General features: G+C 46.5%; 4 protein-coding genes across 10 annotated transcripts in view; 2 read left to right on the forward strand and 2 right to left on the reverse strand.

Annotated features, from left to right (window-relative positions):
- The window catches only part of sgce (sarcoglycan, epsilon), a 16,714-nt gene extending 3,333 nt beyond the window's left edge, over positions 1-13,381 (forward strand). Inside the window, exons 3-22 of one of the 6 annotated variants that reach the window (XR_015062999.1) lie at positions 136-293; positions 668-740; positions 1,373-1,571; positions 1,756-1,918; positions 1,985-2,199; positions 2,750-2,776; positions 3,148-3,336; positions 3,517-3,560; positions 4,006-6,287; positions 6,649-6,776; positions 6,901-7,190; positions 7,314-7,391; positions 7,527-7,625; positions 7,695-8,066; positions 8,166-8,415; positions 8,646-8,830; positions 8,976-9,078; positions 11,694-11,764; positions 11,847-11,921; positions 12,454-13,381. Coding sequence is in view for 3 of the 6 variants with exons in the window: in XM_085901323.1 (XP_085757449.1) it covers positions 136-293; positions 668-740; positions 1,373-1,571; positions 1,756-1,918; positions 1,985-2,199; positions 2,750-2,776; positions 3,148-3,336; positions 3,517-3,560; positions 4,006-4,022 (1,085 nt within the window). In the remaining 3 variants the exon portion in view is untranslated. Of the gene's footprint in view, positions 1-135; positions 294-667; positions 741-1,372; positions 1,572-1,755; positions 1,919-1,984; positions 2,200-2,749; positions 2,777-3,147; positions 3,337-3,516; positions 3,561-4,005; positions 6,288-6,648; positions 6,777-6,900; positions 7,191-7,313; positions 7,392-7,526; positions 7,626-7,694; positions 8,067-8,165; positions 8,416-8,645; positions 8,831-8,975; positions 9,079-11,693; positions 11,922-12,453 lie in introns of those variants that run through there. The other 5 variants (XR_015062997.1, XR_015062998.1, XM_085901323.1 and 2 more) reach the window with 5 other exon arrangements.
- On the reverse strand, positions 4,142-11,327 carry casd1 (CAS1 domain sialic acid O acetyltransferase 1). 2 transcript variants are annotated; one of them, XM_085901317.1, is made up of 18 exons: positions 10,899-11,327; positions 9,728-9,824; positions 9,511-9,631; positions 9,273-9,317; positions 9,104-9,166; positions 8,984-9,028; positions 8,785-8,908; positions 8,451-8,665; positions 7,947-8,366; positions 7,743-7,832; positions 7,551-7,670; positions 7,295-7,451; positions 7,087-7,166; positions 6,889-6,990; positions 6,672-6,812; positions 6,364-6,441; positions 6,185-6,277; positions 4,142-5,902 (listed from the first exon to the last, which is right to left on the reverse strand). In XM_085901317.1, exons 1-18 carry the CDS (start codon positions 11,110-11,112, stop codon positions 5,642-5,644), a joined length of 2,466 nt encoding a protein of 821 aa, XP_085757443.1. In that variant the 5' UTR covers positions 11,113-11,327; the 3' UTR covers positions 4,142-5,641. The 2 variants fall into 2 exon arrangements, with proteins under 2 accessions (XP_085757443.1, XP_085757444.1); XM_085901318.1 differs by lacking the exon at positions 10,899-11,327 and adding an exon at positions 10,038-10,812.
- Positions 13,162-22,479, reverse strand: part of col1a2 (collagen, type I, alpha 2) — a 13,159-nt gene continuing 3,841 nt past the window's right edge. The window contains exons 10-50 of the mRNA XM_085901336.1: positions 22,391-22,444; positions 22,039-22,092; positions 21,901-21,945; positions 21,690-21,788; positions 21,547-21,600; positions 21,305-21,403; positions 21,165-21,209; positions 20,952-21,050; positions 20,797-20,850; positions 20,599-20,706; positions 20,454-20,507; positions 20,273-20,371; positions 20,093-20,146; positions 19,910-20,008; positions 19,740-19,793; positions 19,604-19,657; positions 19,455-19,508; positions 19,008-19,061; positions 18,884-18,928; positions 18,682-18,780; positions 18,446-18,553; positions 18,331-18,384; positions 18,194-18,247; positions 18,002-18,055; positions 17,851-17,904; positions 17,631-17,738; positions 17,414-17,467; positions 16,494-16,547; positions 16,241-16,402; positions 16,019-16,126; positions 15,780-15,887; positions 15,608-15,661; positions 15,405-15,512; positions 15,262-15,315; positions 15,045-15,152; positions 14,874-14,927; positions 14,658-14,765; positions 14,334-14,577; positions 14,077-14,261; positions 13,744-13,986; positions 13,162-13,608 (exon numbers count right to left, since the gene is read on the reverse strand). Coding sequence (XP_085757462.1) covers positions 13,462-13,608; positions 13,744-13,986; positions 14,077-14,261; positions 14,334-14,577; positions 14,658-14,765; positions 14,874-14,927; positions 15,045-15,152; positions 15,262-15,315; positions 15,405-15,512; positions 15,608-15,661; positions 15,780-15,887; positions 16,019-16,126; positions 16,241-16,402; positions 16,494-16,547; positions 17,414-17,467; positions 17,631-17,738; positions 17,851-17,904; positions 18,002-18,055; positions 18,194-18,247; positions 18,331-18,384; positions 18,446-18,553; positions 18,682-18,780; positions 18,884-18,928; positions 19,008-19,061; positions 19,455-19,508; positions 19,604-19,657; positions 19,740-19,793; positions 19,910-20,008; positions 20,093-20,146; positions 20,273-20,371; positions 20,454-20,507; positions 20,599-20,706; positions 20,797-20,850; positions 20,952-21,050; positions 21,165-21,209; positions 21,305-21,403; positions 21,547-21,600; positions 21,690-21,788; positions 21,901-21,945; positions 22,039-22,092; positions 22,391-22,444 — 3,600 coding nt within the window. The 3' untranslated portion in view covers positions 13,162-13,461. The remainder of the gene's footprint in view (positions 13,609-13,743; positions 13,987-14,076; positions 14,262-14,333; positions 14,578-14,657; positions 14,766-14,873; positions 14,928-15,044; positions 15,153-15,261; positions 15,316-15,404; positions 15,513-15,607; positions 15,662-15,779; positions 15,888-16,018; positions 16,127-16,240; positions 16,403-16,493; positions 16,548-17,413; positions 17,468-17,630; positions 17,739-17,850; positions 17,905-18,001; positions 18,056-18,193; positions 18,248-18,330; positions 18,385-18,445; positions 18,554-18,681; positions 18,781-18,883; positions 18,929-19,007; positions 19,062-19,454; positions 19,509-19,603; positions 19,658-19,739; positions 19,794-19,909; positions 20,009-20,092; positions 20,147-20,272; positions 20,372-20,453; positions 20,508-20,598; positions 20,707-20,796; positions 20,851-20,951; positions 21,051-21,164; positions 21,210-21,304; positions 21,404-21,546; positions 21,601-21,689; positions 21,789-21,900; positions 21,946-22,038; positions 22,093-22,390; positions 22,445-22,479) is intronic.
- Positions 22,098-22,479, forward strand: part of LOC147040844 (uncharacterized) — a 17,364-nt gene continuing 16,982 nt past the window's right edge. Inside the window, exon 1 of the mRNA XM_085901328.1 lies at positions 22,098-22,163. The gene's annotated coding sequence lies outside the window, so the exon portion shown is untranslated. The remainder of the gene's footprint in view (positions 22,164-22,479) is intronic.

A 22,479-nucleotide genomic window follows, 5' to 3' on the forward strand; every position in this document is an offset into this window, starting at 1 on the left:
GCTTGGGCAAATTGTCAGAAATCGCGCTGTATGAATGCAAAAGCGGCACCGCAGTGTTTCAGCCATTTGAGCTTCATCGAGGTGCCGTCAGAACGTCGGAGCGCATCTATTGAAAGCTACTCTGCTACTCCGTAGACGATAGCGCCAACGACCCCATCACTTTCAACACCAACCTCCTGGGTTACCCAGACCGACCCGGCTGGCTGCGCTACATCCAGAGGACTCCCAATAGTGACGGAGTGCTCTACGGATCCCCCACCGCCGAGCATGTGGGCAAGGCTACCGTCATAGAGGTGTGTTATCAATGTGAGAGGAAGAAGAAATATCATGTTTTTATACAATTTTTCTTCGACTCAGTTGCGTAAATAAACCCTCCTGACCACCGTAAAACCTCGTTTTGCAGAACTCGGCTGCTTTTCTTCAATTAGCAGCATGGTGCAATGTTATGGTTTTAGTCGCCAGGCTTAATTCCATTATGCCATTTATGCTTTATTTGTAAGCTACTGTAGAAATTCTTTTCCCGAAAGGCTTAGCGGTCCCAGCATGTGCCTCCGCGCAGCGTTCCGGCTCGCTATGCCGGCCTCCGGAGCGGAGCCCGCGCCAGAGTTGCCGTATAAGCTGCACTGATCTGATCTGAGCTTAAAAGCCTCACCCCTGTGTGTTGCAGATTACCGCCTATAACCGACGCACTTTCGAGACAGCACGGAACAACTTGGTCATAAACATCATGGCCACCGAGGGTAAGCGCTAGTGTGAGATCTTAGCATATACACACACACACACAGATCCCCGATTAAATTCTGATGGCTAAATCGCTTCTGGAATGGTGTAATGGGCCCCTCTAAAAAAAAAGAAGCATTAAATACTTATGTCATAATAAATAATTCATGAGGTAAAAACAGCAGTAGAGATCTTCGGGTCAATTTATTGCTTATTTAAACATGAGAAGGTTTGAAATACTTCAACATATCTTTTTTGTATTGCAAATCGTTTATAATGTGTTTGAAAGTATTTCAGTTACCAAACACGTTTCTTTCAAAATAGGCAGTACATCAACATGACATTTCCATGATATACAATTAGCTAACACATGTTGCTCAGAATGCCACGGGTCGGTCATATTGTACATAATCCTGCACAGTCACGCCTCAACCAACACCTCACAAATGTACACATTCACATCTTGCGTCATTGACCACTCACAGTTTACACGTACATGAATGATCATCACTCCTATACGATGATGTCGTCATCCATCTGGAGCGAAGGGAATCAGACGGCAGCGTAGCGAATCATGATAGCCGAGCCAGCGCGGCTTTTCGGATTAAAATGTGCCCTCGTTCTCTTCACTGCTCCCTTCATCCCGCCATAGAGTTCCCGCTCCCCTACCAGGCCGAGTTTTACATCAAAAACATGAACGTCGAGGAGATGCTGGCCAGCGAGGTGCTGGGAGATTTTCTGGGAGCTGTGAAGAACGTGTGGCAACCCGAGCGGCTCAACGCCATCAACATCACCTCGGCGTTAGACCGCGGAGGACGTGTGCCACTGCCTATTAATAACTTGAAGGAAGGGTGAGGATGTAGGAAGAGAAGCATGGACACAGCAGCCGAAGCATGAAGAGCATTTCGAAGAAGGGTTCAAAGACCCTTTCATTGCTGCTCGCGAGCTTCATATCAAAGATTTATTGCTACAATGCTTGAACATTGAAGGTTATTTTTTTTATTTTTTATCCCTCCTTCTTGCTGCTGTCTGTAGGGTGTACGTGATGGTGGGCGCCGATGTTCCCTTCTCATCGTGCCTACGTGAGGTGGAGAACCCCCACAACCAACTGCGCTGCAGTCAGGAGATGGAGCCGGTCATCAGCTGCGACAAAAAGTTCCGAGCGCAGTTTCATATCGACTGGTGTAAACTCTCTCTGGTGCGGTGAGACATTCTGGTTCTCAAAGTCTTTGCTTTTATTTTGACACTCTGTATCATAATACAGGTTGACGTCAACAAAGTAGTCCCAGTTTACGTCACGCGCCCTGAGCCGGGTGCAGGGGTGCTGCCTGAATTTGGGGAGTACAACCCCCCATCCGAGTCTCTGAAGAGCCGGGACTACTTCACGGACTTCATCGTGACGCTGGCTGTTCCTTCGGCGGTGGCGCTCGTGCTCCTCTTGATGCTGGGCTACACCATGTGCTGCCGAAGGGAAGGGGTGTAAGTGTGCTTGGTCTCTGTGAACAAACAAGTTCTGCTGCAAATAGGCAAAATATCTGAGCAACTGGTCCCTAAAAAAAGTCTGTAATTGCCTATGAATGCCACTCAATGGCGGCATAGTAATATTTTTGTCTAAATGAAAGTGTCCTTCAGCATTAATCCTCGATATCACGATCTGGATTATATTTGACTGCCTAGATAGCGCCAAAGTCATACCTTAAACGATCTGGCCTGAGCTCAAGAACAACCTAGGGGTTTTCTCTCATTCGCAAAATGTAAACTGAATAATTTTTTGGGATGACTGAAGTTGCAGACTTACTGAATGATGTCGACGGTAGCGGCGTTAGCCGCAATCTAGCCCTAATCTGGATCGAAATGGCAGTTTTTCATCATCTGTCCATCTGTTGCCACGGCTATGACCACTCACTCGTTCGCTGTCGCTATGTCACCTTTTGAGAGGCTCCACCCCATTGCCATCAATGTGTCCATTTGAGTCTGTTATGACTGCTGTTGGTATATTTCATTCATCCCATCTTTGTTTTGTTTCTAGGAAAAAAAGAAACATGCAAACATCAGCGTAAGTGTTTTACCTCAACAGTTTTTTTTTATGCCCCCTTCGTTTTTCTGTCTTCCATGATTTTTTTTCCCCATTATCATTCATATACACATCGGCGTCGGCAGTGTCATCCTCAAGAACTGCTCCAAAATGTAGAAAGCAGTATATGAAATGATTTCAACGTGTAAAGGCGCTTATGTATGTATCAAAATGATTTCAATATAGGGGTTATTAGTTTATTATGAATTTAACTTTTTTATAAACTACTCTATTTTGAAATAAAGGTGTATAATAGATATTTTTCCCCAGTGCATGCAAAGAGGCAGAGTGCATATCTGACTAAAAAACACCTTTTATGAAAAATGATCTATACCAAAAATATACACCAACAGCATCCAGCTGGTCCACCACAGCTCCATTCAGAAGTCCACCAAGGAGATGCGCATCATGTCTAAGAACCGGGAAATCTCCTGGCCGCTCTCCACGCTGCCCGTCTTCAACCCGGTCAGCGGCGAGGTGGTTCCGCCCATCCACCCGGACAACTACGAGACTACCAGCATGCCCCTCATGCGGACGCAGACGTGAGTACAGGAAACCTTCATCTTGTTTGTATTCTTTTCTGTCTGTTTTTAAGAGCTCGGAACTGCCCCGTGATTTGCCCATCATGGGCTTGGAGCAACGAACAATGTGATATGCTTTTTGCATGCCATTTAAGGCTCTTGCGTGTGAATTTCACACTCCCTAAATGTCTTTAACTTCAGAAACCTGCAAAACCAGATTACCATACCGCAACAACAGCCATCAGGTTTGTTTGATTTGTCAATCATGTGCTTGCATTGACATCAGTGTCACATGACTAAAACTCCAATTAGCTTCTTTAAAATAAAATCATACCTTCCATATTCTGTTGCATGCCAATGATACTCAGTGTGGCGTCTGCCTCTATTGTGTCTTGAAAGAAAGTTATCCTTAGCTCTTAAGTTTTCTTCTGCTAGTACCAGACATAAATTCAGTCAAGAGCGCCCCCTTGCTGAGTGTGTGTGGAACACTAATCCCCTTTTCTTTTTCCACTGCTAACAAAGGAGATAGTTATGTCATGTCTACATTTCGAAGGTTGGAGGTAGGCAATGTTATGGACTTAGGTGGACTCTCAGGCCAAATGATTAATCATGCACAAACACTTTTGTAACTGTGAGCGAATAGAAAAGAAAAAAATTGCAACTGACCATCTTTTCTCGAATTCTTTGTAGGTAAATGGTATTCCTGAGGAGAGGAAGGTGGCTGAAGCACTGAATTTGTGATCTGACTTGAGGTAGCTAGTCCCCACCCCCACCTCACCCTCTTAAAATTTGTGCCGATCTGCACGTCTCATAAAGGAAACTTAGCATCAATGTACTTTTTATTACCACAACAGAGTTCTGCAACTGTCACTTTTTACTGATTGAGAATATGTGCCAAAAAGTGTTTTTACTTCCTTTGCACACGCGCACACACGGGCCGGGCCCTCTTGAAAGAATTGTGCGTTATACATTAAATGTAAGGTGTCACGTCAATAAATTCATTCCAAGAAATGCTTTTCTTCTTTGCGGCCCAGTAGAAAATCAAAAACACATCATTTGAGATAACTAAAGCCAAAACTGTGCATTTCATGAAGTTTCATGTACAGCAGAATAAAGGCATTTATAAATATGGATACATTTCACATTTTAAGACATCACAAAAATTATGCGTAACAAATTTCATAGAGTATAAATAGTTGTTGCTTTTACACTACCCAAATGGAACAATTAAGGCCAGAGAGCCAAAGTACCGCTGTTGAAGAGTAAAGAAAACATGGCGTTCAAATCTTAATCGAGGACTCCGCAATGACACAGAGGTCAACAATAATGAGAGGTGAACGTGGTGACTGATGTTATGTCATTACAAATACAAAACGCAACCTTCAAAATCATTTGCGGTAAAGCTCGTACATCACAGGTTCATATGGTGACAAAAATATCTTGATTTTCTTAATAGACATCTGCTTGGGTGCAGAGAATTAGCTGCACGTGGACTCAGTCAGCAATGAGTGTCATTAAATAAAAGTGCTAAATCCTGCATAGGAGAGGGCAGGTGACAAAAAAAAAACAAAAAAACAAGCAAATATAAAATATTAACAATTAGCCCAGTCAGTGCATGTTGGGGACTACATACATGTATGTATGAGTCAGTAGAGGAACGTTGCATGTTGAAAGTGAGTCGGGATGTTAGTTGTGCTGGCCAACCAGTGCATGTTCTACAACAGCTCAGAGGCAGATTTAAAAAAAAAAAAAAAAAAAAAGGTTAAAAACAACATTGTGTCATCAATCAAAGCAACTACTTTCTTCACTTGGCGAGCGTGCGAAAAGTACAAAATAAGAGTATAAAATATACGCTTAATTTTAAATAATTAAATACTGTACATATCACGTAAAATTTCAGAGCTACAGCAGGTGACCACAGTACAGTACCTTTTAGCACAGGATTACTCACGAAAAAAAAAAAAAAAGGGGAAGTCTGTATTTTGATCAGAAGAGCTAATTGTTGGTCCTTAAGTATTTCAATTCAAATACTGTACAACACAATTGTGAAAATAGAAAGCAGATTGCCTTTTGTTTTTAGCTCGGTCGATGGACGGAGAGTTGAGAGACCGACCGCTCCAGTGCTGAACGAGAAGTTCTGAAACAACACGTCCTTTTTTTTTTTTTTTTTTCCATTGATAGTTTGATTTTGTACCTCCCTGCTTCTTTGCAATGTCTTCACATTGGTGAACAGCAATTGATTTTTTTTGCTGTGTGAAAGGACCATTGTTCTTCAGTGTTCGACTATTTCAGCAGTCAAAAGGTCGGCAGTCTTGGGCGCGGCGACTCAGGTGCCTTGTCGCGCCCTAGCAATGAAAAGGCTGAGCATAGCCAGAACCAGCACACAGCCCAACCTCTTGAGGAGTGCCGTCGTGTCCTTAGGTATGACCACCTGGGCCAGGTCGTTGGTGATGAGCGAGATCTCGTGGGCCACGCACACAAAGATAAAGGTGCTCACCAGGATGTTGAGCGACGGGCTGCCCGGAATCAGGATCAAGATGCCCTTGGTGTCCGCAGCCAGCCAGATGTGGTACTGGCAAATAAACAGCTGGGGGAGACAAAACACTTGGTGGGAGGAATTGAATTGTCCCGGTTATTAGAGGGTGTGCACACTAGTGCAACCACAATATTATTTCGTTGGGACAGGATGCAGGTAATACTGGAAAATGTTTTGATTGATCAAATAGCAAAGGGTGTGTACACTTTTTATATCTACAACAATTGTATGCTATTTTTAAGACTACCATTTTTCTTTTTAATTCTCACTTTGGATATATGGCGTCATACCCAAAAAATATGTCTCTAATGAAGCATTTCAAGGGCGTCTCACCTCCAAGGAGATTTTTCCAAACCAGGCAAAGAAGGAGCTATAGATGGAGCGGGCGTAGCCGGGAATGTTCCGGATTAGAACGAAAGCCAAGATCTGTGTGTGGGTGAGAGCACATTATTTTTGTCTTCCATTCAAGTTCAAATGACATGACAATAACAAAAGAGGCTAAACGAATATACCTGCAGTACGGAAATGTACGGATGCATTTCGTTACACTCGGATTTGTTCTTACACCCGCTGGCCCACACGGAATATGTCTGGAATGATGGGAGGAGACAAGTGTTGACGTTGGTGAAACCATTTACTGGGGATCGTTTCTGTTTAGACAAAGACTGTTTGCAGATTGAAGGAGGCCAATTGGAAGAACTTTTAAGGCCCTTGTGATCTGTTTTAAGGCAACGCATTCACCATGAAATATGCAGAGTCGGCATTCGGGCCATCACAATCCAAAATTTGATATGCAGGTGCATCTACAAAACGCTCTTACGACAAAGGTGATGATGGAGAGGAAGAAGAGCGGGTTGGCAATCCAGGCAGAGAACAGAGCTTCCCCTTTGCCTTCGGACAGCACCTGGCGCTTCTGCAGCACCAGGTAGACAAAGGCGAACAGCATGCCGTAGATCACCGCCTGCCACGTGACAACAAGTTTGACCCGGCGGGCTGGAAAAGGAACGACATTAGGCTCGCGAGTGTTAAAAACATACAAATCTGTCCAGCCTCCATCTGAAGCCCCACTCGTAGACGCTTCCGTTGACTTCAAAGAGCTTGGAAAAGGGCCAACATGAGAAGATGCCGTTGAAGAACTCCTATGCACATCAAGAAAGAACAAATGTCTAGTTCATGAGAAAAGCGGTGGAAAGGTAAGATGATCTTTTGGAAGGTTTCAAATGGATGTGGCTCACCTGTGAGTACGCCATGACGCAGATGAACGACAGAAGGAACAGAAACTTGGCGATGAGACCGAGATGCCACATGTTGTTGGCTGCGCGATTCAAGAGAGCCAGCCGTAAGTTTAAAATGCAAGAGAGCTGAGCAATTCATCAAATTCAAATAGACGTCTCAATGTAGTACAACGCAATTTACAAATCACAGTTTTTCAAATCAAATTACCGCTGGCCCTCTTCTGCAGGATTTGAGGCCACATGGCCATCATGCCATAGATGACGACGAACCAAAAGCTGACCAGTGGGACAAAGTAATAGAACTGGTAGGGCCTGTCCATCACCACACACAACACCAAGACGAGGAAGTTCAGACGAAAAAGCACCTGCGGGACGAGAAAGGATTCATTCGATCATGTTGCACATTCAAATTTGTCTTCTGTTTCTTCTTCTGACTACAGCACTTCCGCTCCGCGTCGTCTCACCTGGCACACCCGATACAGTCCAAAGTCTCCTTTGAGCCAAAAAAAGGTGAAGTGGCCATAGCCTGTCTGGAAAAGGTAAGCAGCCACCAGCACCCGTACGTGCATGTACACAGGAATGAACTGAAAGGTACGGGACCCATTTAGTGCCGTTGCGAGATGAGATGTGCCGCAAAAGACGTGTTGGGAACTCACAGCGCTGGCTCCAGATATGTGATAGATGAGGATGACCAGCTGCATCCAGCCCTTCCACTCGTCCGTTTGCTCTCGGTTAAGCAACCGAGTCTGTGTGGGCAAAACTTGAACTTCACTTCAAAATAATCAGCAAGTTCTTTCATGGGAAGTCAAAAAACCAAGGTGGCACATCTCAAGAGCTATTAGCAGGGACAGAGATCTTACCTCTTTGCTGTTGTCACTGTAGAACACCCCCAGGACAAAGATGTAGATGAGCGGGATGAAGAACGTCAAGTGTGTGTAGAACTTCTGCTCCTTCATGAAAAAGTCGGCCCGATCGCAGAGGTAAAAGTAGGTCATAATGACGCCCATCCTGCACACGGCCTGGAACGGCGCCTTGACACCCGGCGGGGCCACGGCGCTCGCCGGCTTCTTCTCATCCAGGCTCTCCACGTCGGGCGGCACGGGGCGGTGGTGGCGTTTGTTCCCGAGGACGCAAAAGCCCACGAGGATGAGGGCGGAGGCCACGAAAAAGCACGCAGCCAGTTTCTGAAGGAGGTTGAGCGACGCCACCGTCTGGCAGCAGGAGCCGTCGATGGGTCTCTGGAGCTTGTTGCACACGGCGTTCATCAGCACCATGGCCCCCTAAAAGAACTTCAGATGACTTTTGGCCGCACGTGGAGCAGTATATCCAGTGAGTTGCGATGCTTTATCGTATTTAACACTTACAATATCCCTGGCGCCTTCGGGTATGTGCAATCCATCGTCTGACTGCTCAATGGTCCCGAGCGCCGCCTCGCGCGAGGCGGCCAGCAGCTTGACCAGCGACTTGTTGTTACGCTTTGCGGTCTCAAGTGCGTCCACTGCCGCTTTGTTATAGAGTTCCAGCTGTTGATTGGTGATCACCTTCCGGTCCTTCCTTAGGACCTCCTCATGAACCGGTTCTGGAGGAAAATGACACCATAGCGTTGCGTATATATATGCCAACCCATTGTTGCAACTCAATTCATCACTGTAGTGAAGCCGCAATCCAACGGCCATATCTCGAGGCTTGGAAGCTGACCTTGTAGGACCCAGTAGACCTCTCCACGCTGGGCCAGCCTCTCCAAGTAAGCGGCCATGGCGGTCACGTTGACTTTGTACTGCTTTAAAGTCTCACTGCTGCCACCGTGCAGCTTAATGGACCACTGTCGCATGTGAACGGAGACACAGAAAGAATGAAGAGCAAGTCTCACGCCGCCGTTTTGTTTTCAGGAACATACCGTTGCAGCACCGAGGATGACAACATCAGGCGTTGCCGAGCCTTCCTGCAAGACACGTTGCAAGCGTTACAAGATGCTGTGGCTGACTCCACAAGGTGAGAGAGAACATCCCTCACTTACACGTGTCCATGATATCAAACGCTCCTTCATGGAGTTATTTGCCTCTGGATACCACAGGAAGTCCTTCACACACACAAAGAGAGGCGGATGTTTATCACTTCCCGTCACATGTCGGCACAGCTAATCTACAATAAATAGAATGTGCAAAAAAAAAAAAAAAATAGCTCACCACATAAAGAGAGGAGCTCTTTTCTTGAAAGGCAATGTCCGCATGCTTCCATGAGACATGAAACACAAAAGATATTCTTGTTTCACCATGTGACTATCCAGCTGCACTTTGACTTGAACTGTACAATCTGTGAGACATTCCGGGACGTCAGCTGACTTCCGACTTGTTCTACTTCCAATTATCCCCGCTCTCCCTAACTTAGAACGTAAAATAAATTGAGCATTTCGTCCAAGCATACCCTCTTGCCATCTTCTCTCCGGCCAGGCTCGATAATTTTGACGAAGGAATAAAACAGCTGGCGGATTCGGGAATCTCCGACAAAGGCCACTCGCTTTTTTGAAAGGCAGGATTTGGCTTCACTGTGAAAACAAAGAAAACAATACGTAACATGCAGCTATTCTCTTGATGATTTGTTTTGCGTGCACAGATTAACAGAGCGCATCTGTGTGACTCACAAGCGTTTGTATTTGTGCATCATGCAGCCATAAGGCTGCCAAACATTCTCCCCCAAATAACGTCCGCTGGACAGCAGCCATTCGCATGAATCTCCGCCTGGGGGGGGGCAAAGAACAGAGACGCTACTGGTAAAGAAATATCAAGCCCAAAATGACACCGACTAAAAGCTCCGCTCTTTACGCCCATTGAAAGATATGTCGCTCTTTTGTCAAATGCCTCTGTGTAAACAATAGTCCCATGCATTGCTGGATAAGTCGCCAAGCTCTTTCTTTTTTTTCGGCAGACCGGTTAATCTACTTTTGAACATACCTCGCTCGTCACTTTACTTTGAGGCATTGTCAGAAGGGGCCTTTCCCCTTTGTGCAAGATACAATCGAGAGTCATATTGCACACGCCTTGGGGATTCACTGGAAAGTAGTAGTTAGTGGAGGCACGCAAAGCCTATCAACAAAATGACTTTCAAAACAGGATCTGATCAAAACACACTGAAAATGGGGCGTTTCTATTTTCCTTGCTTGTTGTTTTTGTCAATTGAAGTGACCCCATGTTGGCTACATAGACAGGCTTCAGTATTGTGTCTCATTTGAAACAGATCAAAGTATGAAATGACATTTTTGGACACAGTCTACAGTACATAGGCGGACTACTTTGTTACTAGTGTGTCATTACGTGCCACCATCTACAATGTATCAATAACCTCGAGTAAGATCCCAAGTATTTGGTAAGTGGTGCACAAATGTCAAATCGTGCACAGTTTGGCGGTTTGTTTTGACCGCGTACTCGTAACCGAGCAGCGGAGAAAAGCGTTCCTACTATGACAAACTGCTTCGACTAAGGAGGACCGAGTGCCGAAGAAAACGGATCTTAAAATGTGGCAATCCTGCACAAAAGAATGTCTTTCCATCTGAAGCCGTTTTCAGTCAAGCATGCTGCAAAGAGCATGTAAACAACACCGCTCGAACGCGGCGTCGGCTAACCAGACTTAGCCGATCCTAAATCAGCTGCTAGCGTTAGGCTTGTGCTGCAAAACTGCACAGCATCTTCGGGTTTTGTAGACAAAACTTGCAAGCAGAGTAAGAACGAGATGAAAGACGCAAAGAAAAGCCAGAGAACGTTAGCATTAGCGTGTGTCAAGTGTTGCCATTCCGCAGCGACGGGTGGGCTACTTACCTCCCAAATAGCGCAAAGCCGTGTGGAATATGACGAGTACAACAACGAGCGCGAGCGATATTAACTTGGCGTTCCTAATGGTGAAATGATGGTTTATTTCACGCTTGCCCAGGCCCAGGACCGCCATCTTCGCTCCTCCATGACAACAAGCAGATGTGAACTCTCCACAGGAGCCTCTCCTAACCTCCTCCTTCTCATCTCCTCCCACTTCCATACTTTGCTACTGTTTGCTAAATCCAAGACTCGCAATCCTTACCATTTGCTTGAAACATGTCAAGCAGAATAGTCAATAATGTTTGCTTTTGTGTCACCCGAACTAAAGCAATACTAAAGTGCGAGTTGCAGATACACAACTCGTGTGGCTGATTAACCGGTATGGCTTGATTTGAGTTTGTGGTGTGTGTTTTTTTTTTTTTTTTTTTTTTTACACGTGACGTTCTTCCTTTACGGACTGTCATCTTATCTCCCAATAGGAATCACATTTTCTCACTCCTATACTATACAGTAAACAGTGTGTTTGCTGCTTTTGTAATAGACTCACTCGTCTTAAATGATGCAACTCACGATGGAGCTGCAGAATCAATTCTGAAGTCTACCAAATCATTTTGTTTGGCAATTTACAGTGAAAAATCCATCCATACTACTTGGGAGAAGCTTAATCGTGCAACAAGACATCGACCCAAAACACTTTAGTTGTATGACAAAGGAATTCAATTAGTGCAAAAGCGGAAGATTTTTAAACTGGCAATCACTGGACTTTCATCAAATATTGCATTCTTTTCTCTTCCTGAACAGGAGACTGAAGCACCCAGAAACAAAAGAGGCTGCTGCTGTCTTGGATTGCTGGTTTGATGGAGTTACTGCAAGTAAGCTTGATACCACCAAATATGAAATGTTATTCATTTCAGGTGAATCAAATCATTGCAATCCTTTTGCTCACTTGATTAGTGGATGGCTGGCTTCAAACCAAAAGTCCCGTGCATTGAATTGTTGCTGAGCCTTATGGAAGCCAACCCAAAGAAGGTACGCACTGCCCTCTGGTGGTCAAAGAAGTATTACAGCTGACAAAGACTGTACTTGTACTATGCATGGTAGGTAGGTAGGTAGGTAGGTAGGTAGGTAGGTAGGTAGGTAGGTAGGTAGGTAGGTAGGTAGGTAGGTAGGTAGGTAGGTAGGTAGGTAGGTAGGTAGGTAGGTAGGTAGGTAGGTAGGTAGGTAGGTAGGTAGGTAGGTAGGTAGGTGGGTAGGTAGGTGGGTAGGTAGGTGGGTGGGTGTGTCTTGGTTCATTTTTATCTCTGCTCGTTTCCAAAGGTTTGAAGCGCACTCGTTATTTATGACACGGTAGATGTCATCCAAGTTAATCACATTCACATATCTCTGCAATCATACAGTTCTTCAAATCATAGTCATTTCTTTGGAAGCCAAGGCTGTAATATGCTCGCTCCCTTCCCATGCTGCTTTCTCATTGCATATGTACAAGAACAAACATGTTAGTAATCACACATTGGCACGAACAGGGTGAACATGTTTTGACTGTACATTTTGTGTTGTTGAGGAGGCGGTGATGAGAACCAACTACGCGCGCCCACTACGACTGCACCTCCATCATAGAAAGACGTTGAAGTCATCAGACAAACAACTGACCAAAAGGTGGTAAGTGACACGGAATGTTTGCGTCAACAGGAAAGCACTTAAGTCAATGAGTAGTGTGTTTTGGAACATTGGACATGCTTTATTTCAGAACTTTTCACAATTTATTTAAACATCTCACATATACAAAATAGGTACAATAGACTTTGCGATGGCCGCCTAAATTCCATTCAGAATTGGGTGAGAATGGCATGTCAGTATGAACTCTGGATGTGTGATTTGAAAGGTAGAAAGCTTGAACAAAACCCCAAAACAAACTAAAAATTTCAAGACAAACAAAAAAACATGAAACAAATACTAGACATCAGGTTTAGGGCTATTCCACCTGCTTAAAGTGGGAGCGTATCAGAGGACAAATGCAAGACTCAATACAAAAGAATACAGAAAAAAAAAAAGTGGCTGCATTGTCCACAGCTGCATATTAGCACCATTGATCGAGCACCTTCTGACACGAGACTACGCTTGAAGCATTAGAAGCCCAAACATCTCTGTTGTGGACTCGCCATTTTGCCGATTTGAAGTACACGCATGAGGTAGTTTAAACCTTATTTTCATGGAAATTGTGGTTTTAAACCTCCTCTTTGGAAGATATACAAAGACCACAAAGTGATGCTTACTTTCAGCGTTTTTATTACACTTCTTTTATTTTTTACAAAAGGATGACATGATGTCCCACAACAAGGTGTTTTCCCGCGTTCCTTTAGGGTTGCTGTATTAATTTGCATTGCACAATCGCTCCGTTCAGTCCGTTCAGTCCTTTCCGATAGTTGCCCATCTTAAGCAAGTGGTTGCGCAGTGAGAAATCAGCATTTAAAAAAAAAAAAAAAAAACAACACAGAAAGAAGGGCAGAGATTTTGTTTGTTTTTTTCGTTCTTTCTCTCTTTTGGGGGTGTTAATTTATCATGAGTCTATTTATTTGAAACAGACTGGGCCAATGTCCAAACCAAACTCCTGATCGGCTCCACCAATGTCCATAGGTGCAATGTCGAGGATGGGCAGGCGAGATGGTTTATTTGTTCTGTACTCAATCACTGTCTTGCTCCACTCACCAGTGTGTCTCTGCGGAGGGGAGACGGAGGAAAGAGAAGCAATGTCAGAACGGGGCTAACCGAGACGCACGCACGCACGCACGGCTCGGACAAGGTCAGCGTAGTCTCGCTAAGGGAATGCGTCGGAAAGGAAAGAGCTACTCACAGTGCAACCGTCCTCCACCACAGAGAAGGTGAAACGGCTGTTGCCCTCAGCCCTCAGCTCCACATCGTTGGAGCCGCCGAGCACCACAGCCTTACTCAGGCTGCCGCTCTCAGCATCCATGTAGGCAACGCTGTTCTTGCAGTGGTAGGTGACGTTCTGGCTAGCCTGGTTGGACAGCAGGCGCATGAAGGCCAGCTGGGTGGCCATGCTCTGGGAGCTGATGGTCTCGTCGTTGTAGGTGAACTGCAAAAAGACGCACAGGGCGTTTGTTCACAAGTTCGCCAAAGGTCTGGCGTTCGTCACCTTGCGCTTCGTCCCTTCCGAACCGCTCACCTCAGTTCCGCCGTTGATGGTCTCTCCGAACCAGACGTGCTTCTTGTTCTCTGTGCTTCTGAACCAGTTCTTCTTGGCAATGCTCTCGGGGTGGGCATGGATGCAAGTCTCGCGGGTGGCGAAGTCGCAGAAGACCCTGATGGCGTCATTGATGCAACCCTGGTTGGGGTCGATCCAGTAGAATCCTACAGGGAGAAGCGTTCTCCATTGGCTCTGCTGCGTGATTTCAGTTCGGCGATGATTCCCACCCCACTTACCGCTGGTCCATTCGGGGTGGCCGAGCTTGATGTCACGGCATGTGCGGGCAGGGTTCTTCCTGGATCCCTCAGGGGTGAGCAGGTTCTCGATCTGAGTGTTGAGGGACTTGACGGTGGCGTCAACCTCGTAATCCTTAGCTCTCATGGCGGGCTGGTCAGCTCTGTACTCATCGTATCCAGACACATCATAGCTACCACCGGAGGCACCGGCAGGTCCGGGCAAACCGGGTGGTCCGGGGGGACCCTAGTAGAGATAAGAGAGAGCTTTAATATGTAACAGAGCTCACGTGTGTTTTCAAAAAGTTCACTCTGAAGAGCACTCACGACAGGGCCAATGTGTCCGGGGGCTCCGCGGGCACCGCAATCACCAATAGTACCGTGGGCACCAGCTCTACCATCCTTACCGGGAGGTCCGTGGGGTCCGGCGGGACCCTGAAGAGGGAGGGAACGTGTTGATGAGATCACAGATGGACAACGTCCTACGTGACCTCTAAATCAGTAGTTATAAATGTGAGAGGCAAGGATGAACATTTCACTCACTCTAGGTCCAGCGGGTCCATTAGCTCCAGCAGGTCCGTTGTCACCAGGGGTACCCTGAAGGGAAATGCATTTAAATGACATTGTCCTTCAATAAATGCAAATGTATTTGTGCTCTCATAAATCATCATTTTTCTATCAGGACGATGGTGGCTGGCGGCACGTTTCACTTACTGAAGGTCCTGATGGTCCCTGGAGACCAGGATGTCCACGAAGACCCTTCATTCCAAGGTCTCCTTTGTCTCCACCAACTCCCTTCTCACCACGGGGTCCAGCGGGTCCCTAGAATACATGGCGTTAGACATGATTACCGTATGATCATGACAGCTATTTCGTTTTCAGTTTAAGAATCCTCATGGTAGTGTTACGTCTTGACGGTAGCTCTACTTACAGCGGCACCTCTGGCTCCAGCGAGTCCGGCAGGTCCAGAAGGTCCAGTGAAACCCTGTAGTATTGACATCGAGTGAATAAATGGCTGGCACAAAAAGAGGTAGGTGCTGTTTGTAATATGCGAGCCTATCTGTAGAAACATACAGAGTCTCCACGGTTTCCAGGTCTTCCAACAGATCCGCTGGGGCCAGCGGGTCCGGGAGTACCAGCAAGTCCCAAAACACCAGCGGGACCAGGGTCACCACGGTCTCCCTAAGCACGGCAGGAGTAGGAGCAGGTAGGTGAGGATCAGAATACCAAGTAGGAATCTTTTTTTTTTTTATGACTGTACATTGTCCTTGTAGTACCTTGTTTCCAGGAGCACCAGGACGGCCAGGAGGACCATCGTTACCGGTATTACCCTGTAACGCAAGGTAAAGTTTCAAACCCAAGACCTTGTGCTTTCTCATCACTTCATGACTAGTGTCTGTTTTTATCATTTCAGCATACAATGATGATGATGATACTGGATCATAGTACCTCACGTCCAGCTTCTCCCTGAGGTCCGGTCATACCAGGCATACCGATGTTGCCAGGGATGCCACGGGCACCAGCGGGACCAGCAGGTCCAGTTCTACCAGGCTCTCCCTTGGAGGTGACAACATCATCAGTGATTAATAATGGAGAAATGTGTCAAATGAAATGAGTCATGTGTTGCTGCTGATGTTCAGTGTGTCACTCCAAAGAAAGATAGATCATCAGAAAACGTCAATACTCACAGCAAGACCTAGAGGACCAGGAACACCCACAAGGCCTCTAGCGCCAGGAATACCAGTCAATCCTCGAACACCAAGAGGTCCAGAGACTCCAGCAGCTCCAGGAGCACCCTAAGCCCAAGTACAGCATCACAAAATGAATGAATGAATGAATGAATGAATGAATGAATGAATGATGATTCGCAATCTGTGAAATGTGCATATGGCTACACCACTTGGACTTACAACAGGTCCAGAGTCTCCACTGGGTCCCTTGTGTCCAGCGGGGCCCGGAGGTCCAGCTAATCCCTGCTGTCCAGCGGGACCGACGGGACCAACATCTCCACGCAGACCACGGGGACCATCTTTACCAGCGGGACCAGCGGCACCAGGGGGTCCGACAATACCCTGAGAGGAAGAGCATACGGTCAATGAAATGTGTGTGTGTGTGTATATTTTGAGGCTCTCGAACAACTCAACGAACATAACATGTACTTACAGCAGGACCACCGGGGCCAATTCTGCCAGAAGCTCCAGGGAAACCAGTCAGACCCTATCATGCAAAAGTAGGTCAATCAGACTGACACAGAACCAAAAATCCAATAAAATGGCAAATTTCACTGCACTGACTCATTCGAGATGAAATATTTGCAACTGGAGTTTTAGTGGCTGTAAAATGAAATTAAAAATAACATTGTCATGGTTTAACACTGTGGACAAATCCACAAATATATGATTGTTTTTTTTCTCAACTCAGGTGCAGTGAGAGGTCATGAGAAGTCTGTGGGAAGGAAATATCCAATTTCACGTAAGTTATTCATAACCAATAGAGTTTTGTTGATCAATTCATGCAAGCAATTTGCAACACTGCGTAGTGAAAAGCAAAATGTAACGTCCTTCCACTAAAGGACAAAAGAAACAACAATTACTAAGCCATATTGATTGGCTTTCAAAGACAGAAATTGCTATGGTTTTCGCTTTCGATTTTTTGGGCTCCAGTTAAACTGACTGAGATTGTAAGTAAACTGAGACCAGATAACCATGAATCCAATAATTCTACTTTTGGGAGGTTTTTGTCTGTGCCGTGTGGTTTATTTATTTATTTATTTTTTAAATAATGTAAAATTGCTACCTACCCTGGTTCAATAAAGGTCAGCTGCCTCTTCAGTGGGCATTTTTAAAAAGCAGCAGTTGTTTAGGCAGGCTTTTTCCAGTGGGACTAAAACGACGTTTACTTTTCTTTGTGTATGAACAGCAACATGTTTGAACTTTGTATTATGTTGTCAATTCAATCATTATGTGACACACTTTGTGAGTCCAAATGCTATGTGAGTCATATCTACTTACATATTTGTGAGTGTGCTGAGGAATCATTTTTGGGGGGGTTTGTTTGTTTTCTTTTTACTCCCTAATACTCACCTGAGCTCCATTGTCTCCACGAGCACCAGTAGGTCCAGCAGGGCCAGAAGGACCCTGAAAGACAGGTCAATGTCCAGAATGAATTTCACGGTACGATTACGAATCATAGCAGTCGTTTTGAATGCGCCGGCATGTGAAGGTCGAACAAACGAGTCCATTTTGTGTGTGCTGTAGCCACCACGTACGTGCGTCGGTCCAGAAGAAATAGTCTACTCACAGCAGGTCCAGATAGTCCAGCAGGGCCAGCGGCGCCAGCGAGGCCACTATCTCCCTTTCCTCCAGCAGGTCCACGCTCTCCTCTTACTCCGGCCTGTCCACTAGCGCCCTGTTAGGGTGCAGCAGTAACAGGACTTGACTATTGCGTCTAAATACGTACTGCACGGCCCAAGCATTTCGTTCTGGAGTAACATTCTAGGCGTGCGAGGATGTTAGCTTACAGGGGCTCCAGTGAATCCAGGGGCTCCAGCGGGTCCAACCTCTCCGCGCTCACCCTGTGTTGAATAGAAACACAGCCGGGGCTCAGCAAGATCATGCATATTTCATCCAACTTATTTTCTACATTTGGGATGGGGATCGATCAAAACTTACAGAGGCACCACGGACTCCGGGAGGTCCAGCGGGTCCGAAAGATCCAGACTCGCCCTATAAAAGACAGCTGATATGTTATTATGAAGAGCAAGTCGTAACATAGAAATAAGGATGTTGTTTTGGTCTCTTGCGATGACAGGAATGTAAATTGATATCTCATTTAGTCTCCAGCCACCTTTGTCTTATACTTGCCTTGTCACCATTAGCTCCTGTGGGTCCAGGGGGTCCAGCAGCTCCAGGCATACCCTAGACGTCAACAAAAGAAGCAAAGTCAAGAGCAAAGTCTACCACTTGAGCGTGAAGGCATGGAGGATCCGAGCTGTACTTACACGAGCGCCATCTCTTCCGGAATTGCCATCGGGTCCTTTGTGTCCAGCCTCTCCCTGTGCCAGAAAAAGGTCAGACTCACTCCTGCAAATCCTATGAATAACTTGTGGTGCTGACCTTCTCTCCCTTGACTCCAGCGGGACCAGAAGGTCCACGTTCTCCGACCATGCCGTTATTTCCCTGGTGGCCAGGAGCACCAACAATTCCAACCGCGCCAGGCTCTCCCTGTAAGTGGATCGGAAAAGCGACGGTTCGTGACACGGATCTTGCCTTGTATTTTCGGGTTACGTCTTTTTGGAGCACTCAACGAGGGTCGCTTCCATCCTTGCCGTAAGCACTAATCCACATCTTACCTTGGCACCATCAGCACCAGCAGCTCCAGAAGATCCACGGGGTCCCATAGGTCCCTGAGCTCCAGTAGCTCCAGCAGCACCGGGGTTACCACGCTCGCCCTGTCGTCGTACACAGAGGCCGTCGATTCAAAGTCCGCTCGTAATGAGGCTTCCGACAATGGTTATGATCAGCCGAGTGTAATCTGGAAAGGTAAGCTCAAACCTTGGCACCAGCGGCTCCAGCGGCTCCCTGGTCTCCTGGGATACCCTGTTAGGCACACGCGTGTTTGATAAGCTTCGTATGCATGATAGTCAATGTGTGTTTCTGACAGGTATGTTGTACTTACTCTATCTCCGGGCTTGCCAGCCTCTCCAGCAGCACCAGCGGGTCCAGGCAGACCCTGAGAAAGTATCCAAACCAGTAAGTATGACAATACACTGCATGTAGACGGACGGAATGATTCATAACCATCTGACTGCAGCATTTATCAACTCGTCAAACTGCACGGCACCTTACGTTGCATCCAGAGCAGGACATAAGATATCGCTAACTCATGAGTCCCAACCGGGTTTCGCTTGTTAGATTTGAAAACGAGTCACTAAAATGAAGGTACCTATCTTCCTCTTTCCATGCCAGTCACACGCACTGACAGGCCAATCAATTGAGCGTGACTAAAAATGCTGAAATGAACCTCGGATCCCATTTCCAAGTGAACGTATTGTCAAAATATGCGCTCAATAAAGGTTGGGAATCACAATCCTAAATGATTGGTCGCAAATAAATGGACTCAAACCTGGAAACCAGAAGCTCCAGCAGGTCCAGGCTCTCCCCTCTCACCAGAACCGCCCTATAGCAGGAAAAGAGAAAAGCAAAGTTACTGTAACCAAAATCAAAAGAAATAAATCGTGGCTTTAGATTGTTCAATGTCTCGCAGACACTTACAGAAACTCCCAGGGGGCCAGTGGCGCCATTGTTACCATCAGGGCCAGGAGGACCCTACACAAAGAGCAGAATACTAAATATGTGCGCAGTCGTTCATTTTAGCATCATTTCAATTGTTTTAAGTCACGTGACTTACTCTCAGTCCAGTGGCGCCCGAATTTCCCTTCTCTCCGTGTTTGCCAGCCTCACCCTAGAAGACATTCAATTCAACACGTTAAGAGAATCTTGCACATTTAAGATGTAGGTATATGGATGTGTTTATCCCATCCTATTAGTCCTATTGTTGATCATCTTGTTTGTACTTACAGTGGGTCCCTTGGGTCCAGGAAAGCCAATGTTTCCAGGCTGGCCTCTAGGTCCAGTTGGGCCGGGAGGACCGCTGCGTCCATCTTGTCCAGCAGGACCCTATAGGAGGTAACCGTAACGATTTGCATAACCCATACTTTTGTTTTTCCTGCACCTTCTATATTTTTCGGGACGATTACTTACGGAAGGTCCCTCCTTTCCTGGGGGTCCAGAGCTTCCGGGGCTTCCGGGGAGACCCTGTTGAAAATGTATTGTTCTGGTTCAATGTATTTTACAAGCGAGTTTAGTTCCTGACATAATACTAGTGACAATGTTGCTAGGTCTTCATGGTGCTGATGGAGGAATGAGATCAACAATACGCACCCTGAGACCAGCAGCACCAGGCTCACCAACACGGCCAGCATCTCCAGCGGGTCCACGAGCTCCAGCAATGCCACTGGCTCCGCGAAGACCAGGCATACCCTACGTGACATAGAAGACGAGGTGAAAAATGAGGGGGAAAAAAAAGAGCCGTCTGAAATCCACACGTCAGGCTTTTACTTACAACTGGGCCAGGTCTTCCATCAGCACCGGCCAGTCCACGGCCTCCGGGAGAGCCCTAAAGGAGACACACACACAAGGACTGTCAGGTGATCTTCAAAACAAGATGGCTCTCCGATATGACGATTCGATGGCCACAATGCACTCACTCTGGATCCACGGCTACCAGCGGGGCCGGTGGCACCGACCTCACCAGCAGCTCCACGTTTGCCCTCCTCACCCTGAGTTCCGGGAGCTCCCTGAGGTCCAGCGCTACCCTGCAGAAGGCAGCAAATGTGGAGAACAACACAATGAGCCAGACATCAACATTTGAGAAAAAGAAAGCGTCAGATGCCTTTCAAACTTACAGGCTCACCCTTGGCACCAACATCTCCCTTCACACCCTGGACACCAGGATCTCCCTAAAACAGGTGAACCAGACGTCAAACATCATTCCTACGCATGAACCTGTGCGGCGTTTGCAGATGAGGGAGGTCATGTTTTTGTGTGAATGTTAACTTACAGCCAGGCCTCTGGGACCACTAGCACCCTGGGGTCCCTGAGGTCCCGGTCCTCCTCTGGCTCCGGGGAATCCAGGAGCTCCAGCAGCACCAGCGGCACCCTATAAGTAACAGCCATTAGTGACATGTGAGTACCTCAGTGCATCTTTTTGGGCGATTATGCCATGTGTAAATAAATGTATGATAAAAATATTGAAGATGATTTTAAGACTTACAGTGGCGCCCTTGGCTCCGTTCAGGCCATTAACACCAGGGTTACCCTAAGAAAGAACAGAAATAACCAAACACACTCAATCGCAACACAAGTGAAGATTTCAATCATACGCTAATCGCAAAGTATTCGCAGTGTACTTACGACGGGACCAACGGGGCCAACAGCACCATTGGGACCAGGCTCTCCTCTAGCTCCCTGAGGTCCAGAGGGACCAGTAGCACCAACAGGTCCTACCTCTCCCTGTAAATGGCCAAAAACATCCAATCAATGCACTTGGCCCAACCTATCTGTGCTTTGGAACGGCTTCAAGTCGGCAATGAGGTGATTGTGCCGATCAAATAGATTCCAAGAAGGAGAAAAAAAAAAAGTGACATGAGGCTCACCTTGGGTCCAGAGCCACCAGGGAAACCTGGGGCGCCAGTAGCACCAACTGGTCCCTGTGGAGAGCGGCAGTAGGCACAGTCAGAATAAGTCGCCCGAAATATGTTCACCTATTTGCACAGGTGTAGCCCGAGACGCGACTTACAGCGGCACCAGCGGGTCCAGTGTTGCCATCAGCACCACGAGCACCAACGGGTCCAGCAGGGCCGGCACGACCCCTCTCACCAGCCAGACCGCGGGGTCCCTGGATGGAGGAAAGCGCAGATGTGTGTTCATTCACAGAATACTGACCCGCTAATTGAGTAGAAGTATTCAAAAGGTCACGTCAGGATCCGGTTTTAGCAAGCAACACTTACAACAAGTCCGGGTCTGCCAGCAGCTCCGTGTGCGCCAGCCTCACCCTACGTTGAACAGGAGAAGACGGATGAATGTGAGCAAGGTATTTCATGATCACTACTTTCATACTCATCAATGAGCGTTGACCACTTTCTTACCTTGACTCCAGCGGCACCAGGCTCTCCCTTGCGTCCATCCAAGCCATTGAAACCCTGAAGCAAAGAAAGGAAAATGTGTATGTCGAATAAACCGGTGCCACGAAGATAAGCCGCAATCGAAAGAGGTGAGTCTATTGAATGGCGTTGTGTTAAATGTCCTCAGGTCGATGGTCATTTCAAATGTTGAGGTTTGTGAAGTCAGAATTTATTGATGGTTTAAAAAAAAAAATAGAGAGAGAATTATCATGTAGGTTCAGACATAGAGCAAATATTGTTCCTTTAGAAAATCTTTTTTTTCCACCTAAAAGAACAACTCTTTAAAATCCAATTGACTTCTTCAGCTGATACTTACTCTGTGTCCCTTCATTCCGGGAAGTCCAGAGGTTCCGGGGAATCCACGAGCACCCTTTAGTTCAAAACAAACACAATGTTATGGAGAAA

This window comes from Syngnathus leptorhynchus, chromosome 20, assembly GCF_054491065.1.
Source record: "Syngnathus leptorhynchus isolate UIUO chromosome 20, UIUO_Slep, whole genome shotgun sequence".
NCBI classification, from domain to species: domain Eukaryota; kingdom Metazoa; phylum Chordata; class Actinopteri; order Syngnathiformes; family Syngnathidae; genus Syngnathus; species Syngnathus leptorhynchus.